The sequence below is a fragment of the Dermacentor andersoni genome, chromosome 2 (assembly GCF_023375885.2).
Source record: "Dermacentor andersoni chromosome 2, qqDerAnde1_hic_scaffold, whole genome shotgun sequence".
Lineage (NCBI taxonomy): Eukaryota > Metazoa > Arthropoda > Arachnida > Ixodida > Ixodidae > Dermacentor > Dermacentor andersoni.
Window position 1 is genome coordinate 130,713,400 of NC_092815.1, and position 19,323 is coordinate 130,732,722.

A 19,323-nucleotide genomic window follows, 5' to 3' on the forward strand; every position below is an offset into this window, starting at 1 on the left:
AACTCGGCTGGCAGGCATTGATCTATGAAAGGTGCAACAAATGCCCTTGTGATTGTTTCCACTACTGCGTGGTCGTTCCTTTGTCCCAAGAGCACGGGCGAAAACCTTACAGTATGTACCCTTGAGTACATCATGATCCATTTGCATAATTGTATGCACCATGCTTTTAAAACGTATTACACAGAGCGAAGAATCACATGCAGGTGGCGACATAACAGGAAGCGCTCTTGTGGCCGCAGAATGCAATGTATTTGGCTGTCTAAGAAGCGAGTTTCTTGCAAAGCGCAGAACTTCAGGGTACACATGCGGATTACTGCTGCATCACCAAGCAGCAGTTGTCAAAGACCATGAGGCGTTGGAAACGTCTCCGTAGCTCACGCTGCTATGCCTGAATCAGCAGAGTCAGTCGAGTGACCCGAAAGGCAATACGGAGCCTCGTGGCACTATCCGCTATTTCTTGTGACATGCGTCGTCTGAGCGCACGTCCTTCAACTAACCAATGTGCAGGCACCACTGCACCTTGAGTGCGTCTGACTCTGGGTCAGATCCAGAAAGAGATACGCGCAAGACTCTAGACAAACTAGAGCACGAGCGCGCTTCATGTAGAACACAGATGTCGAGGCGCCAAGGATTTACTTATGAGAAAGGAGGAAAGCAAACTTCAAGCATAACTGGTCTATTATCGGGCCAGTTATGATGAAAGTAAAGTTATAACATCAGAATGTGAGACATACGGAGCTTAAATGCATGGCACATTAGGCGCGATCCAACTTGCTAGGCGTCGCCTCATCCAGAAAAACGAACATCCATGTATAAGAGTTGATATCCATCCAGCAACGAAAAAGCTGTTCTAGATGACGCAACTCCTGTGCGTTCCAGTCAGATCGACCCCAGCCCATGCCTTGCACATCAGCTTGCGTGTCTAAAAAACAATTGAAATCCTCAACAAGCACCACGTGACGACCGTCAAGAGAATACACGTCCGGGTCACGAAGAAAATCATTAGACTTAACGACTTTCGCTGGTCCACACATGCGCAAAGAGGCGCAACATAAATGAAGACAACACGCAGTCAAAGGCCAATATCTTCCCTCTCCCATCGGAAAGAACATGATGATATTGCAAGAGAGTTCGATTAAAAATAATGACACTGACCCCATCGGAATGTGATGTCACGAAAGAGAGAAAAAAAGAACAATGTATAGGTTGAATGCACGTTTGAAAGCAAGAGCATATCCAATGGTCAAAAGATTTGTTTTTTGCAAACATAATATCACGAAATTTTTAGCGCGGGCCACAGTTATAATTTCGGATTGATCTATAGGACTGCGGAGCCCCTGTTAGTTTAGTTTAATAATATTCAGGGTGTCAGCAATATCAAAAGCTTCACCAAATTCATGTGGTCGTGTTTTTCAAGTCGGCGGTATACAAGAAGTCCTGAGTACATGCACTAAGCACGTCACAAGGCTCACTTCGACCCTTCGAAAGAAGGCCAAAGTTTCTTCAATCGCTGTAAGCCAGTACTGCGATCCGAGCTGCTGTCCAAGCCAGAGGCTGACATGTGGGCATGCTTTTCTTCTCGTGGGACCGCCATTTCTACATCGGATCCCTTCAGGCTTCACGAGAGCCTAACACTACGGTCAATTCCGAGGCTGAAGCTGTTTTATGATAAAGACGATGCCGGTAGGGGTGAGCTGCGGGATCGCGATGCCATCGCCGCCGACAATTTCGCTAGCCAGGGACTCATTCAGAGACAACGGCGCAGCGGCTTTTTGCATAAGAGTCACAAATTGGATGCAGAGTTGGAAGCGACGCAATTGAGAGAGAGACAGAGAGAAAACACATTATTCTGCGATTAAAAAAATAAGAAAAATGCATCGATGGCTTCAGTCTAGGGCGTCGCTTGCGGCGGGCTTCATGGCTAAGCCGATAGAGTCTGCAAGGAATCGTTGATTGTGAAGGGTGCTTGCAGCTGTCAGCCACTCGGCGGAAGGGATAGGTAGGAGAGATGAGAGTTTGGGTAAGGGGGTTAGTTTCGGATGGCATTGCCATAGGATCTGCGATGTGGTGGGAAAATAGACAACATACTGGCTAGATCGAGGGAGATCTTGAATAAGTATAGGCCTTGGAGGAGGTGCTTCCGTGTTGGATTGAGCAGGGTGTTCGTCTGAGCTTGTCGGATGAGTGTGCCCTGTTGCCTATAGTAATGTCTTGGTATAGGATAGCATAGCGTATACCCTGCGCTTGTCCCTAAATGGGTGTAATTGTGATGAAGGCGTTGGTGAGACGATTATATTGTCCGAGTATGCTGGGAGCCTGGAGTATCATATTGCAGGCAAGCTGATTAACTCGCTCATTCCCCAACATACCCTCAGGACCAGGAATCCACACAATCTCTACCTGTCGATGGAGGCATTCTTGTAACAGTTTTGTGATATGCTTAGGTAAGTCGTCATGTACGAGTTTCCTACATGCCGACATTAAATCAGTAAATATGATGGGTGTAGTGATTAGCATTTCTGGGAGATGTATCGCTGCTACTACCTCTTGTAGTTCTGCTGTGGTCGTATCAGCGTTTGAAATTAATTCACTGTGTATCGTCCGAAGGGTTTCCTCCACCACAGCTATAGCAGTGCCTTTGTCTTAGACGCTAGCATTTGTAGGGTGTCCCAATTATGATGCACCAAGATTTAAAACTGTCCAGATGCCACGTAGCTGGGCCAAACCATGGTAATGTTTGCCGTCGCTTGCAGATACTCAGATGATTTCTTGCATTCCGCCTAATTACATAATTAGTCTTATTTATTCTACTTCTCAAATATAATAATTAGACGAAAAGTGTCAATGAGAAAATTGTATAGCAACTTGAAGAACTCCAGATGCAGCTTTCTGTTGCTCAATACGTGCTAATAAAAGTGTTTTTCAGAGTGTGAAAGAAACAGGGTGCGAGACCGGGCTAATGGGTATTCCATGCTGAAGTGACTAGCGCAAAAATGGACAAGGGACACTAAAAAGGTGACAAGGACAAGCTTTCAGTGTGAAAGAAACCCGCGAATACAAGCAAAGTGCTTGTAAAGCGGGAGTACCGCAATGGGGATCATGGGCGATCTTTGGTTGTCAATAACTCAGCTTCTGCAGAAAGCATTGAAGTGATTATTGTGGCAAAATATTTCTGAAACAGTCTTATTTTAACTTCAAATAAATTTCTCAATTTCAACAAAAAGTGGTTCAGAGCCCCCTTGAAGCATGCTGTGCACTATTTGTCTCAAGGCTGTTGCACATTTCTACAGCACAACGGATTAACTCTTTTAATCTGCACTTGTTAAACAAAGGACTCTAGAACAGAAAAAAAAAAACAGCATAGGTACAAGGAAAAGTTTTGTCACCATGTCATCACATGCCATATTTGTTGCTCTTAACAGTCACAAAATATTTCGCCAGTTTGACCATTGACCTTCATTGATTTTCAGCATCTAACAAATGCAAGTGACCATACAATGTAAGAACCAAACACTCACCACTTCGGCTCCGCATTCTCCTGTCATTCCTCTTTTCATGTGCCCTGTAGACATCTTTCGGGTTGGTAAACAAGAACATCTTGGTGCTACTATAGTGCACAGCTGCCATACTTCTGCTCAGTGACCTTAATTGGTGGCCTCAATAGTCCTCACCATCTGATTTTCTTTGTGGCTTCGGCAAGCATAAGATGGCTAAGGAAATTCTGCCCGTTTGCCAAGCTAGTTGGCAACACATTGGTATCCGTAGACAATGGCAAGAATGTGTGGAAAGGTACTGTACAGGAATTTCCACAGTTGATACACAACTCTCCTTCCCATTAAGATCTGCAAAAGCCTGGTCAGCAATGCAGATATAACTAAAAGCTTGTATTCATTATTGAAAGTGAAGCATTAAAACAGTAACACTTAACCACACATGCACTTCCTTTTCACATCACAAAATAATCAAATCAGTGCTCTTAGTGTTATGTTTCGCATTTCTTCAGAGCTGCTCAAACTGGCAAGGTATCAGGGACAACTTTCAGGTACATGGAACATTGCCACCAATTTATAATAGCACCTTCTACAAGTGTAACAAAGCATCTGATTTCTTGTACAGTTCTTGTAAGGAAGTTTAAAACAGCTCAACAGAGCTTTCCATGACCCAAGTTCTTGTGTGCATGCAGGCTTTAAATAAGGGGGCATCATTAGTTTTCAAAGTTTATTTGTTACGAGTTTCCCATTAGCTATTAGCATCCAATTGGAAATGGTCAAGTCACATTTATGATTACTTGGCAAATCTTAATTTGGCTGCTAGCTAACACAACATAGTTTCCTTTGTCTCCCCTTGCTGCACATCTTGTCCTGGAAAAAGAATTGTCACAAATCCCCCAAGAAAAATATTTATTTTCCCCATGCACACTGCAATCAACTCCCAAGGAATTGCATGTCGACACTATTATCACTGACGCACCATGACAAAATTGCACGAATGTTCAAAATAAATATGCAGAAAAGAATGTGCGCACAAGTCCTGTGAACTTCAGAGCTCACAAAACGATGCATAGTTAAGTATAACGTGCATTAGTTCTTGTAAAGACAGAGCGTGTATAATACTTTTCTTGGCTTGGGTGCACTTGCAGATCCTTTATGTAATCAGTCACACTGTAAACTGCATTATCCCTGTAGAAAAAGAGCTTGACATGCAAAACACCTTCCTTGTAGCACACAGTTTCAACAAGAAGGATTTTATCAGCGACACACTGCAGGAAGCTTCTGAACATTTCTGCATCCCAGTCAGTCTCGTCGCTCAGGGAGCACAGTTCACTGTCTACAAGGGAAGACTGTTGTGACTGAACGGGCAGGTGCGTAAAGCGTGGGTCCAACGCTCTGACCTCATTCAACGACAACCACTCAGAAAACCCGAAGTCTACATATGACACCATGAGCCGCTCACCCTTGCCAAGAGAGACAACCTGCGCTCGGTACCACAGACTGTCCTCGCTGGACCTGGCAGCTACAAACTCGCCGACAGACTTCACAAAAAGCCTGTTTTCCAGGAAGCGGCTACGACGGCAAAAGCCTTGGATGTCTTCCATAAGGGTTTCCAATGTCTCCTCTGAGCTGAAATTCGTACCCTCAGAGAAAAGCCTATCAACAGGCTTTCTTCCGTAAGGAAAAACTAAAAAGAAATGTTTTGGGCTGCCGAACGCTGACATCTGGCCCAACAGCAGACTTCCTGGTTCGGGTGGTGTCAGATGTCTAATGCATTCATTGACAGGCTCTTTTACATGCAAGATTGCCGAGTTGGCTTCTGCAGCAATGTGCTTGAAAACACACAGTGCACCTTGTCTGCAATAGCCTTGCGAGCTAAAGAACTTGCAGACGCGCTCTGTTTTGGCAACAAAGTTTGAAGCAGCCACTCCCGGATCATCAGTGTTCACATTGTAACTGTTGAGAGGGTTGTTGTAGTCATCCTGCATGGGATTGAAAGAACAAAGTTCAAGATTTGCATTCTGAGCAACGGTCTGCTTTTTGTGTTTCACAGTCGGCATCCTTGCGTAACCTTCCCTGCTCATACACTCAGCCACGTCTCCATAGGTCTCACTGAGCAACTTTGCCGAGTAAATTTTGTCATTAAATTCATCACCTGAAGTTCTTGTTTCCACAATGACTGCTGTAAGTGAACTGTCACTGCATGTCAGTTCTTCAAACCGGATGACAGCCGCTTCTGTCCATTCTGCCCATGGCTGAATGTCAACTAGCTGAAACCTTAATGCAAGTGGACCTACGGAACGAAGTCTTGGGTCCATTCTGAACAAGCAGGAAGATTTCACAGCCTTTCTGTTGCCATAGTCAATCAGAAATATCCGGCATTTTCCAGCCCTCAGCAGTTCCTCAACACGGACTCTAGTTCCAGTTTCATGTGGCAAATCACGATAGATGAGGTATGACCCCTTCTTGATGTCTCGTTTTGCGCACAAGACTTGGTCACACGATTCAATGATGCTGCGCATTTCTGACAGTTCTTTCGCTGTGGAGGTTGGTCGTCCATACCAGTGGTCGGGTGTCAAGATAAATGTAACCTTAATGTCAACGGTGTTTTCGTTTGGTACAACTGGGGCTGGTAACTCTGAACAGTGAGAAGAAGTGTCGCTCAGTGAATCGGTACAGGCCGAAAGAGTAGAAGGAGATCGGTCAGGTACGTCGGCGCGGATGATTCTACTCTCGGGCTGTGAATGTTCGCTTGCGCCCTCACCGTCAGGCTGCAAATGACAGCTCGTATCGGATGCCAGTTTTACAGCCCCAAGAGGGGAATCGCCGAGATAATCCAGGAATTCGGCGTAACCTTTAAAAACAAGTAGTTCAGCAACATCCAGCCGCTTCGGCCCAGTGGGGGTTTCGGGACAGTTGATAAACAGGTCTATCTCATAAATACCTCTGTCCGAGCGGCCGTAGAAAATGGCTTCATAGTAGTAGGGTACGTTGTCGATAAGCCCGTGCAAGTCGCAGCACGAGCTTACCAACGTTGGCCTTATCCTGCGTATGCAGCAGGCCACCGCTTGGCAAGGCTCAAGCGCTTCGTCCTCGCTGATGGGGTAAACACGCTCGAGTCCGACAACGTCGGTACGGCCTTTGTCGACGTACAGGACATGGACCAGTATCTGAAGACCGCCGAAATTTCTGCGAACGTCCGTCACCAGCGCTCGCAGTGCCTGCCTGTTGCAGTTTTCGGGGCACACCATGCAGCACATACCGACGAACGCTTCGTACACATGGTGCCTGTCTGGCTCGATGTAGCAGTAACACTGGTCGACGGATTCGTTCGAGTCGGACAGGCTGTAACGCAGAAAAAGTTTGCTTGGCCGCTCGTAGTGCGTCAAGTAAACTGGAACGCGTGCTCGCAACGGCAGGTCCGATGGTTGCGGTATTACAGGACACTTCACTGACGCTACCGCCGCGTTACTTACTTCGGGATCCATCCGGAGTTCAGCGGACGCGCTATGCTGTATTTTGCAGCGCGCACAGGCAGTCATTTAAAGCGGTACAATACCACAATGTCATCATCATTCAGGGCATTGGAAACGAGAAGCTGCACAAAGCACATATCCTTGATGGCGTATAGAATCCTTCAGTTCTCTGAGAACGCCGAACCGCAGACACCGGCTGGGCAAACGTGTCCTGGACGCCTGGACTGCACGCCTGCACGCCGAGACGCCGATTGAACGCGACGCAAGAAGACTTGGCTTGGCTATTGCTTTGGCTATTGGCTTGGGAAGTGGTGGGTGGATATTCTGTTTATAATGATAGAGATCTTGCGCTTACCCCTGCACTGCTCTTGCTCAATTTTCTAAACTGCAGTGGATAGACAGTTACTGCGCTGCACTTTACCCCAACCTTTCCTTCCCATCAACAAGAATCTCCTTCTCTCTCTCTCTCAGAGAGCTCTCACTTTGGAATCTACATCGTTCAGTGTAACACTCTGCATATTTAATTACCTGGTTTTTCAGACAAAAATGTAAATATGCCTTCTTTGTGGAAATGCAAACTGCTGCCGAAACATCATTAGCATAAACTTGTCTTGCTGTCTACCTGCAGCTGCAGAAAATAGTAGTGATGCGCCATGGCCTCCGAGATTCACCGCGGCGCGCGTTTCTCGAGAAACGCACGCGAGCCAGCATAGATAGGGTGGCTAGCCCAAACGTTGGGCTAGCCACCCTAGCATAGAGTTCGTAGAACAACTACTGCCAGCAACGGTGGCCAGCACTTCCTAAGTAGCGAGCGCAACAACTTTCTGGCGGAGCATATCAATTTCCCTTCTTTTTTAGCCCTTCGTCATCGGCTCGGGCATGCCTCGCGCGCCGCCGCTATCGTTGCGATATGCATCACGGTGCGTCGCGTGATACACTCCAAGAACAGATTACACCCTTTGGCGTGCCCCTTCTGCCACACAACGATAATCGTCATCTGCCTTGATGCGTTTCCTTTCTTTATCGCTGCGAGCCCGGAACTTTCCGGTAACGAACGACACGCACGTTATCAGAAGGGGCACTCCAAAGGGTGTAAACTGTTCTTCCCGTCCTGACTGCAGTTTTATCAGTCGAATGAGGGAAGAGCTGGAGCAGCCTAGGTTGAGCACCCCGACTGCTGAATGGCGATCTGCGAGCTAGTCACGCTGGCGATAGCACGGGAAATTAGATCTCACCATGCAAATATATCCTTGGCGTTGGCTTTGACAGCGGAGGTCACTGGAAAGCTGACCCAGCCCTTCTACCGGCGAACACAGTAATTGCGAGAGCAACTTCGAGGACAGTGTCGGCAGCATGAGGCCATCCCGATGAATACTTCGTAGAGTGTACTAGACAACGGTCTTCTAGTACACTTCATGTGTGGAAACCGGTTTCTTGCTGCGTCCCAGGCAAAACGCGCGGTTGTAAAACTATTTTAGAGAGCAGCAAACTGCATGCGCCAAGCCACATCAACGGAGCCCAATCAGACTACCTCTTCGCCGGTTCCGCTCTTAGCCAACGATGGGTTCGCTTTGAAAAGAGAGATGCGTCACGTATTCATAATTTGCGGTGCCGCCCCGCTGTCTCTGACGGCCTCTGGCGCATGCAAAATTTTGACCAATCACGTACGTGAGGCCGAGCGAGCCGTTTGCCTTTCGAAGTGTTAAAACATTCCGCCCCAGAGAAGGTAACGCTTCGTCGTGCTCAGTAACGAACTGTAATGAAGGTTTGAATCTTAAAGCCTGTTGCTTACTGACAGGATCACCAGTTTTGCGCGTATCGACATGCATCAGCTCGTCACAGGCGAAAGCATTCAAAATTATGATGAAAGATTACAGAAAGAAATTATGCTTGTGTACATATCTAGTGCCGGCTTTGTTATACGGGTGTCACATGTCGCACTTTCAATCGCGATCAAGCCCACTTCAAATTTCTTGGTCGCGACTGGTTTCATTGCGCAAGCTGCGCGAGGGAGCCACTCGCGGTCGAGAATTTCGATCCGGAACAGGCATGATCACGATCAAAAGTGGCCGTGCGACACCGGTATCAGCAAAAGAACAAACATAACTCGCAGCATTAAGTATGCCCTGCTTGGGTTTGTCCACCTAATCAATATATGTGTGCGATCAAATCGTGAGATGTGTCATGGGTAGAGGACCAGAGACAAAGCCTGCTAGCGTGCTCAATCTCAGATGCCATGTCGTCATAGAATAATGTCGTGCCTATTCTAGTTCACACCATTTGCCGCTAGAGACAGAGCCGTATCGTCGTTTTATACCTTCTTGTGTCCTTGTCTTGTAGTGCGCTGTGACGAACCTTACTATGAATCCCAACCAACTGGCCCAACTTGGCGTTTTGATGCAGAGACAGAGCGTACGAGCAGAGTGGCGCTAGTCATAACCTGTTCGCTGTTATATACTCGTATCTGCTTCTGCTACCTGTTCCAGTGCACGTGCCGCTTTTTTGGCAGTCATAAAACGCTTATATTGTTTGTGAATCCATCAATTCACGAAAATAAAAACAAAACAAAATTTGCAAACGAATGTTTCGAATTTTAATCATGAGATAGAGTAGGAGGAGCAGTGCAAGGAAGGAAAAGGAGTACTGCTGGTAGACGGCAACATTTAGAGCTTGGCTCCTTGGCGTCCGTTCCCGCGTTTCGCGTCGCCGTCGGCCTCGCCGTAACCATCATCATCATCGCGCTGCTCTAGCTGCGCGCGCTCCTGCTGCCATCTCTTGCGCGTGGCGCGAGTCCCCTTGTCCTCCAAAGCCGGATCACGTGTTCTTGCCTATCCTCTCGCCCTCTTCCTCCGCGCAGCGCCGTTATGGTGTACTGAAATAGGGCAGTGTGTCGTCCGGCGGCGAAAACGTGCCTCTTTTTGCGATGACGGCCGGGGTTGCTGGAGCACGCCGGTCTACTGCAGCGCCACCTGCCGCTGCAGCTTGGAGTCATTGCTGGAGTGATGAAAAATAATGGTGAAAAACAGGGCCTCCGAGATTCACAGTTATGATTGTCGCAGAGCTCATGCATGTAGTACCTACGGAACGGAGCTCGCTGATTGCTTGCTGTGGTTTTTCCTGCCGCGTTCGCACATTCTTTATGTACACGGGAAGCGCTGGATTTGTAAATATCTTAGTGCGCGCGCGCGTCGGTGCATGTCTATTTGTTTTCTTCAGTGAAACCTGGCGAGCGCCTTTCTTCAGAAGGGCTGGTTGGTAATACATAGTTACACTGGAAGCATAGCGCGGGAAGGACGATCGACAGACTAGACAGGACAAGCGCTTGTCCGGTCTAGTCTTTGATTGTCCTTCCCGCGCTATGCTTCCAGTGTGACCGCCTTTCTGGCAGATGCAACATGAAAGGAATCTCGTGCAACCTACCAGGCACAGTGCAAGTGCTCCTTCCGGGCTTCTTATCGTCGTATGTTTCGAAATACTAAAAACATATGCGTGCTTGCCGAACGGAATGAGTAGACGAGTGTTTCTTTGTCTTCTGCAACAGGATCTGTTCAGCGTTCAGCGTTCAACAGGATCTGTTCAGCGTCTCGCTGCACAGACGATCAGGAACACTGCATGATCTGTGGTTGGAAACGTGCATGCTTAGACGTCGTTATTGATGTATCCTAACAGTTTCTAGTGTTTATTTTTAGTGAATTATATTAATTTCAATTGTTTTGAAAGCGTTTTAGTTAGGAATGCAGAAAGTTTTGCAAAACCTGTTTAAATTGCGCGCGCTAGGCACGCCGGTCGATCGCGGCACCTTACTGGTGGCGTCATCCCGGAAGCATCCCGGGTTCTCCCATTGTTTTGCTGTACGGACAACACACTACCCCATTTCAGTGCGCCATTGCGGTGACTCTCGCCGCTACCGCCTACTCCGCGCCCTCACCGTCCCTTCTCCCGCTGTCGCGACACCGCCGCTGTGCTGGCGGCGGTTGCTCCTTGCCGCCTCGCGCGTGATCCACGACTCTCCACGTCGCGTGGCTGTACGGCTCTCAGCCGTGTCTCTCGCTTCCCCGTTTGCGGGACGCATTCCTCAGTGGCATTTGTCGTCTCTGGCTGTCCTTCTCCCGCCTCCACTCTTGTCCTGTATCTCCCCTTACCTGGCGCATTGCCGTTGCGGCGACTCGAAAATAGAGTTTCGTCCCCTTACTTCTACTTCCCGCCCCAGCCTTGTGCGGCCACATTGAGGCTTGTCTGTGAGTGAATAAGTGTGTAACCGGTACTCGATACCCCTGTTTTCCACCCATTTCCTCATCCCACCTCAAAAGGAACATTAAATAATAATTGCTAACCTCCCCCCATCTCCGCGGCGGTGACCCACTGTAATATGTTTTGTCGCTGGAGCGCCGGCTCGATAGCAGCGGATTGTGGTGTGTGCTGCCCGTTCCGAAACGCAGAACCGTCTCCGTTCGGCACTGCATGTTCTGTGTGTGGCTGCCTGTTGTTGAAATAAGGCAGCAGCTGTGCTCAAAGATCGCATTACCAAGAAGCGTAATCGACGGCCAATTTTTTTCTTTCCTTACCTCCATAGAAGGGAAAAATTTATTTGAAATATTCATAGGATAAGATATGGATGGATGGATGGATGGATGGATGGATAACTATATTGAGGGCCTTCGGTGCGCGCGATTAGCGTGCAGCAGGCCGCTCTCACGTCGGGACAGAGAGGCCATGCCCCTCCGCTGCATCGCGGCCCCGATGGATCTGATGCAATGGAATAATGATGAGATATATTAGATAATCTGATATATTGACTTCGAACGAGGAAAACTAATTGTGCTGACAACATACATATACACACTGAAAATTTGCATACAGTAGGTATTTTTATTCTTGGCTACTCGCTGTGTTTTTTAGTTGATTACAGATAAGTTACTGTCAGAGATCCTATTATGTTTTACAGATGTGTGCTGTAATAGAAGCCTGAGCAAGGCAAAGGATTTGGAATAAATTTTCATATTTTGACCAGTTTCACTAGTAATTCCTGCGCCGGATGTGTGTGATAAATATAGTGTGTGGCTGCCTCAAGGAATGGTGCACGAGCGGTGTTTTGCCAGTATCATTTCACGCCTAGGGGAGTTGAAAGCTTGCAGCCTCAGGACTTTAATATGCTGCACTGCCTTGTACCATATAAGTGATTTATAGTATAGGTGACGGAACTCAAGTTTCATATTAGACTGCCATGGCAGCTTTCCCACCTTGCACGGCGGCCACATAGCAGTGGCGCAAAAGATATGATCACAGTAAAGGTGCATGCCAAGTTTTCTCCTTGAACTCAAGGGCACCTTTAAAGGGTTAGAATGAGTGGTCATTTGTTTCGTCCTTGAGCCTTAGTTACAGTGGTTTCCAGTTCTAAAATACGGACCGAGCAACAGACTTTTTAAAATTTGAAAAGGAAATTGTGATTTTTAAAAGCTCTGTAAACACTGCGACTTCATGTGTGGAAACTGTCCGATTTGTTGCTGCATCCAGGCAAAACGAGTGGTTATATCACTGTTTCAGAGAGCAGCAAACTGCATGCGCCAATATTTCTTGCTTCGGCCAGTCAGCTTGGGGAGCCAAGTGACCTTATGTCACCACAGCCAGTCTGTTCGCAAACGTGATCAAATATGCGAGCAGTTCCCTACAGCAGAACAGCCAAAAATTCTCATTCCAACATTACTTCAGCTGCCCACAGACTAGCAAACGAACGGGTCATAAAAGCTGAACAGCTGAGCGAGAGTTGGCACAGGCAGCTCCCATAGAAGCTGCTTATCTGTGCAAGTCTGGAGTTAAGTAGGCCGTGGTCGCCACCCCGAAATTACGGTACCCTATGTCTCGCAATTGATGCCGTTCGCATCTGCTCGCACTGCCACATAATATAGGCATCATATGGCGTCCATCACAGCATACGGACGTCCTAGCTGCTCCTGCGCCGCTGATTGGTTCAACAGCTATGAGGCCAGCTTAAAGCAGGCGCTTTTCGACCAAAGCCCCAAAGCGATCAACTGAGTCGCAGGTGTGAATGAGTCCTAATGTATGAGATTGAGCATGGAGTGACACCTAATGGGCGGCAAGCAGGGAACCAATTTTCTGGAGCCTTGAATCTCCATACAGAATCTCCAAAGATGAGGTGGCGATCCCAAAATTTTCCTTTCAGTACCATGTGTGGTTGTGACCCGACAGCTTAAACTTGGGGCATGGGCCAAGGGTTATCACCACGTACGGTGCTTGCCACATGTTGTGACAACTTATCTTTTTCTTTATTAATTATTTTTGTACAAATATACATAGACCGCACAAAGCAGTATATATAGACCGAGCTGGGCAGGTCATGTAATGCGCCAGTTACATAACCGCTGGACCATTAGGGTTACAGAATGGGTACCAAGAGAAGGGAAAAGCAATCGAGGACGGCAGAAGTGGAGCGATGAAATTAAGAAATTCACGGGCGGTATTTGGAATCGGTTGGCGCAGGACAGGGGTAATTGGAGATCGCAGGGAGAGGCCTTCGTCCTGCAGTGGGCATAAAACAGGCTGATGATGATATATACAAATACAAATATAAAGTATTGAATATCAAAAAGTCAAATGAGGATGCATAAATTTAGAGCAGGAATATTAGCCACCATGCCTGTAGTGCCAGCCCGAGTTTATTTTCAACTGCAAATAAGTGTTTTTTTTAATAAATAAATGTCTAACTAGACACAGGCAGATGCTGCCAAAATTTGTGACGTCGTGAAGAGCTGGTGTGGAAAATTTTGGATGGTGTCACCAGGCGTGTTTGGTTCTTGTGTTCCTTCCGCCAAGCTAAGCCTCTGCTCATGTTTGCAACTCACTTGTTAGCCTGGCAACATATTAAAGCCTAACTTAATATATTCCTCTCTACATGTCATTCTAAGGTATCTAAAACTATATCATGAGAAGCCAATGAAGACACCAAGGACAATATAGGGGAAATTACTTGTACTTACTAATTGAATTAAAGAAATGATAAATCAATGGCAATTAAAGTGGATGAAAAAACAACTTGCCGCAGGTGGGGAATGATCCCACGTCTTCACACTACGCGTGTGACGCTCTAACCAATTGAGCTAGCGCGGCGCCGTTTCCCCATCCACCTTCTTGAGTATTTGTGTGGTACTACTAGAACTAACCTTGGAGGCCCGAGGGGCCCGATTTTTATTCGGGCCCCTCGGTTAACTCCCTTTCTTCTCGTAAAGTATCTAAAATATCACACATGCACGTATTTGACTAGGACTGCAGGAACTGGAGTACACACAAATAGAAGTTGTTGCAATGCGGTAAAATTTATTGAAGTGTATTAAGAAAAATAAACAATGAACAAAAATATAACAGAACAAACAAAGATATAACAAAACAAACAAAAAAATATAACAAAACGATAAACAAGCAATAAAATCACAGTAATGCGGATGTAATTGCAACAAAGAAATGGTTTGATATAAAGCATAAGGCAGCCATGCATCTATGCATGCAGTGTGCAAGCCTTGATGTGCCGTAGTTTGGCTGCAATAAACGCGGTGGACTACTAACACAGTGTTCCATTTCAGAGTGGACTACCTGTACACAACCAGTCATGTAACAGGTAATATAATATACAATTGCTGTCATTTGCGTCTTCAGAATTACACAGGATGTCTTCACTTATTCCAACACGAAGTATTAAGAGGAAGGTTTAGCTCGGGCCCAACTCCGACGCGGCCTATTCAAATACATGTAAAACGCAAAAACGTTTTTCTGAGAACTCCTGCACCGATTTTAATGAAATTTGTTGCATTTGAGAGAGAAAGTGAAGTTCTAGTGACTGTTGAGAGCAGAATTTCGATTTAGGGCTTGAATTCTGTTAAAAAGATTTTCTATAATTCGAAAGTTTGAAAAATATAGAAGCACGAAGTTTAGAAATTCATAGCTCTGCATCAAGAACAGATATCGCAATTCTGTAAACGGTATCCGTTAGGCCATTCAAAGCGGACAAATTCAATATGTCATTTTGCACCTTACGTGAATTTGTTACGTTGGTTACAACGGTTCTGCAAAAGCTGTATTTCCATATTATTAAATTTTTTAAAATATTTATGTGTAACATATCAATTTTTCCGCTTTAGATGTACTATTATATGCAATTCACAGAATTGTATTATCATTTTTCGTTGTTGAGTTACAGGGTTGTAAACTTGATAGTCTCGTTTTTTAAAAATTTCCGATTTTTGCCAATCTTTAATAAAAAATTGACGACCTAACTCAAAATTTCGAAACCAACAGTCACTAGATTTTAAGTTTTTCTTTTAATGCAACAAACCTCGTCGAATTCGGTGCAGTGGTTGCCGAGAAAAACGAATTCTTTTTTTCGCAGCGATTTGGGTTGGAGTGATCATATAAACTACATTAGACTAAAAATGGCCAGATCTATTTATGTTATTTATCGTGTTAGACATCTCCTCCCACTACAAGTTAAAAAACAGTTATATTTTGCCCTTGTTCAGTCTCACCTGGTGTATTGCAACCTAGTGTGGGGTACATGCAACAAAACTGATTCACACAAATTGCTTTCTCTCCAGAAAAGAGCTCTACGTTTATTAAGTTCAAGTTCATCTGTTGAAGCTAATCTTTTCGAAACATTTCATGTTCGCAATTTCTTTCATTTATACAATTTTAGTTTGGCTCTTCACATTTTTTATAAAGTCAAACATGACTTTAACTCTTTTTCTAATACTTATAATTCAAGAAACGTTGCGTATGGTCTACGTTCCGTTGCCCTATCTACTGCAAGACCCAGAACAAATTATGGTAAACAAACAACCGATTATCAAATTATAACATTGTGTAATGCCTACCAGTCTCTTACTCAGATTGCTTTAGAAAGTTATAGTGTGTCTGTATTTAAGAAAAAACTGACGATTCTTTTCCCCCCCGGTTAAATTTCAGCTAATTCTGTATGCTTAGTTTTTTGAATGTGCATATTATGAAATGTTTTGTTTATTGTTAATGGATATTTATTATTGTCTATCATTAACTATTTTCTATTGTGATCATGTTTGCTCATTGTTTTTTTTTTTTTTTTGTCCATTCGGCCCCCGTTTCCATGATGTGTGATCGGGGTTTAGGCCTTGTCAGGAGGTATGCTTGGTCTACCTCCTTTAGCCTCACCTCGAGGGCATATTGTATTGCATATAATATGGCCAAATAAACATACTACTACTACTACATGTATTTAGATAGCAGCACCCGAGCTAAAGCTTAACAAGATGTTTCATTTCAGAGTGGACTGCAATGTAGACAGCTATTCATATAACACATCATATACTATGTGGTTGTTGCCATTTCCATATTCAGAATTACACAGGATGCCCACGCTCATTCCACAAAATGGCTAATGTCTCTCTCTTATAACACCTATATTGCACATTACATTGGCCGCGTAATCATCAGTGTTCGCATGTCTTTCTGAATATGCAAAGGCACTTAACTAATCTTGTCTTACATCAGGCAACAGAGAATTTGAAGCAAGGCCGAGAGGTCAGCCAGCATGCTGAAATATACGAACAGCCTTTCCAACAACGTTTTCAGTGGCTTCTAGGATTTGTCACATTCATAAATGGAATGTTAATGTTTTCGAAACATTTAGACCAGTTCGATTCCGTTTAAAATGTGCCTACCATTAGCCACTATCATAGTGATTGACTACCACATTTTGTTCCAACTAAATAAAATTTTTTTTTTATTTTGTATTATAACATAGCTAGTAGCCTTACACCGGCGTAGAGTATTACACCACGAAAATACATTAACTTACATACGTGGCGTGGATGGTGGGAATAAAGCTGTGCAACAGCAGACTGACTAGTCCCACCTCTCCTAGGAACTAGAAAGCCACATCACAACATATGCGCAATACAGTATGTGGGATTACAGAACGAAATAATTATAAATTATACAACTTCGAAAATTGAGGAAAAAGTCAAGCACGGTATTTGACATTTTCCGACTCCCTGGCGGATCATGCCGGATGACATTATTAAGCATGCAGTGTGCCCGGCCAGAACCACCTATACTAAAGGCCTCCGCACTCGCCCGCACCTATCCTCTGACGTCACCCCACTCTGCCCTAGCAGAACCACCTATAATCTAGGTGGTTCTGGCCCGGCCCCTCCCAACGCCTCTGCATGCTTTGAAGACTACCTGGAGGATAACCTAGATCCGTCCCTCGTGCGCCCTTTCGTGGAAATATACGTACATACATCTAAGGGCCACAGACTGCAAATTATATAAATACTACGCCTGGGCCACTAGTGTATCAAAATTCGATTTCGGTCGAAGGTATTCTATCTCCGTTGCCTCGGCCGCACAAACGAAGTCGGCGGCCACGTCAACTTTCGCCAGCGTGCCGTCGCTATCTTCGCGTAGAGCAAACAGCCTCGTCTGGTACACACCTGCGTCCGAGACCCCGACGAAGACGGCCTCCAACTCGGTGTTTGCTGGCAGGCGCCATTGTGGCGGTTGTCGAGTGCACGTCGCTACACGGTGAAGGCGGCACAGGATGGCGACACACGGTGTCCTTGCGTCTTCGACAGAGAGCGGGAAGAGCCTGTCGAGACCCAGGACGAGCGTCAGGCCATAGTCGACGCACTGCACTTCGGCCGAGACGTGCACTCCCGCCGTATTGCGGAACACGTCGGTAACGAAGGCGCAGGCAAGGTCGACGACCGTATGCCTTGTGTCGGCGACGCAGTACTGCCCTATCTCAGCGCTGTACAGGTGTCTCTCGCAGCCCCGCACGAAGTGCTTTACGAACGGAGCCTTGCTGCAGGCAAGCCGCAACCAGAATCTCGTCGGGCTTTCGAAGTTCACCATACTGACGGAAAGAGGCACATTGAGCGGAATGCTTGCGTGCTCGGGAACAACCGGCTCGCACATTGTGTTCAACGATAAGACGAGTATAGAGACGTTTAAACTCACTGGACAATGGCCAACTTGTGCAGCGTGACATTCTAAACCATTCAATTTTCCCTCGCACTTTCTCTTTCTTTTTTGTCTGCCCAGTGTTGCGAATTGACACATGAAGTTTGTCTAATTATATAACCGGCAAATAATGATTTGCACAATTGATGTTGTTTGTGCTCACAAAGTAAGAAAATATTTAATTGAGCTCGTAAATGAGATCATAAATTGCTGGTTGTGATGCTGAATTATAAAAATTGACTTAACTATAAATTGTCAAAATTTTCTTTATTTGTTATCCCCTGCTCTTCTTTTTTACTCGTTGGTTTCACTATAACGCTAATTTATATAATTGATTAAATTTGTTGCCGCCTTTCATGAATACTTTACTAAAATTTTAGGTCGTTCTTTTCTGCACTACTATCATCATTAAGAAAGCAGAAGCAAATATGGCGGCCGACAGCAAAAAAGACGCACAGGTACTTTACGAATCAAGTTTCTATGCTTGTTTAAGCGATGTACTCATTTACGTGACGTGTTACCATCTGTATCTTCTATATGCGATATGCTTCTTTGCCTCAATGTGTTTAACCCTCGTTACTTTTTGTCTGCGTAACGCTAATCACCGGCGTTCGTTCAGTTCGGTCACTGAACTGTCACATGTAATGTTACATTCCGGTTTCCTCCAAGCTCATATCGCAGTCATTTGTCGGCAAGAATTAGCTGTACGCACTTGGTTGGTTTGAAGTTTGAATCTGACGTGGACTGAATTCTTGTTCTATTCATAACCAGCCTCCACTGCTTCGTTAACGCGACACATCTGGCATTGTTTCGGTTCTGCCAGTTGTGCGCAGGTTTTTTTTTTTTTGCGGTCCCACTAATGGAAGGTTGGCTCAACATATTATAGCAGCATACTAGCACGCCGTGGAATATGATAACGTGGTACTGTCAAACTGTCAACGTTGTTACGTCGAGAGACGGTGTATCGAAACATCTAGTCAGTGAATGAACATGCCCCCCTTCCCCCCAACCTTCCCTCCATTTGGCTCAAACGGTGGTTATTTCCAGCATCAAGTTAGGCATTCGCTTAAACAAACAAAAAAAGTTTTTGTGTAAACAAAACAGATTGACACGCGGTGCAGCGCGAAACAGGACAGAGGGACACGGAAGGGACGAGGACAAGCGCGGAAAGCCAACTAGCTAGGGAGGATTAAAAAAAAAAACACGTAATTTGGGAAGGCAAGGAAATGCTACTAGTATAACGCGACAGCGATTGCACTTGTGGGGAAACTGGATAAACTTAAGTTCAAGGTACGGTACAGTACAATGTAGCAATTGCTACGAACGGGTGGATGTCTGATGTTCTCTTTATT

At 45.6% G+C, this 19,323-nt stretch overlaps 2 protein-coding genes across 2 annotated transcripts in view; one reads left to right on the forward strand and one right to left on the reverse strand.

Annotated features, from left to right (window-relative positions):
- Positions 1-4,383: 4,383 nt before the first annotated feature.
- LOC126540742 (uncharacterized) lies at positions 4,384-7,237 on the reverse strand. Its single transcript, XM_050187588.3, has one exon. It carries the CDS (start codon positions 7,031-7,033, stop codon positions 4,565-4,567), a length of 2,469 nt encoding a protein of 822 aa, XP_050043545.2. The 5' UTR covers positions 7,034-7,237; the 3' UTR covers positions 4,384-4,564.
- Positions 7,238-18,398: 11,161 nt separating this feature from the next.
- LOC126540740 (activating signal cointegrator 1 complex subunit 2) overlaps positions 18,399-19,323 on the forward strand; it is a 72,074-nt gene continuing 71,149 nt past the window's right edge. Inside the window, exon 1 of the mRNA XM_050187585.3 lies at positions 18,399-18,429. Within this exon, the coding sequence (XP_050043542.1) occupies positions 18,400-18,429 (30 nt within the window). The 5' untranslated portion in view covers position 18,399. The remainder of the gene's footprint in view (positions 18,430-19,323) is intronic.

Bases quoted from the DNA above. Each gene is read 5' to 3' on its own strand.
- LOC126540742 (XM_050187588.3), bottom strand. From the start codon at position 7,033: ATGACTGCCTGTGCGCGCTGCAAAATACAGCATAGCGCGTCCGCTGAA.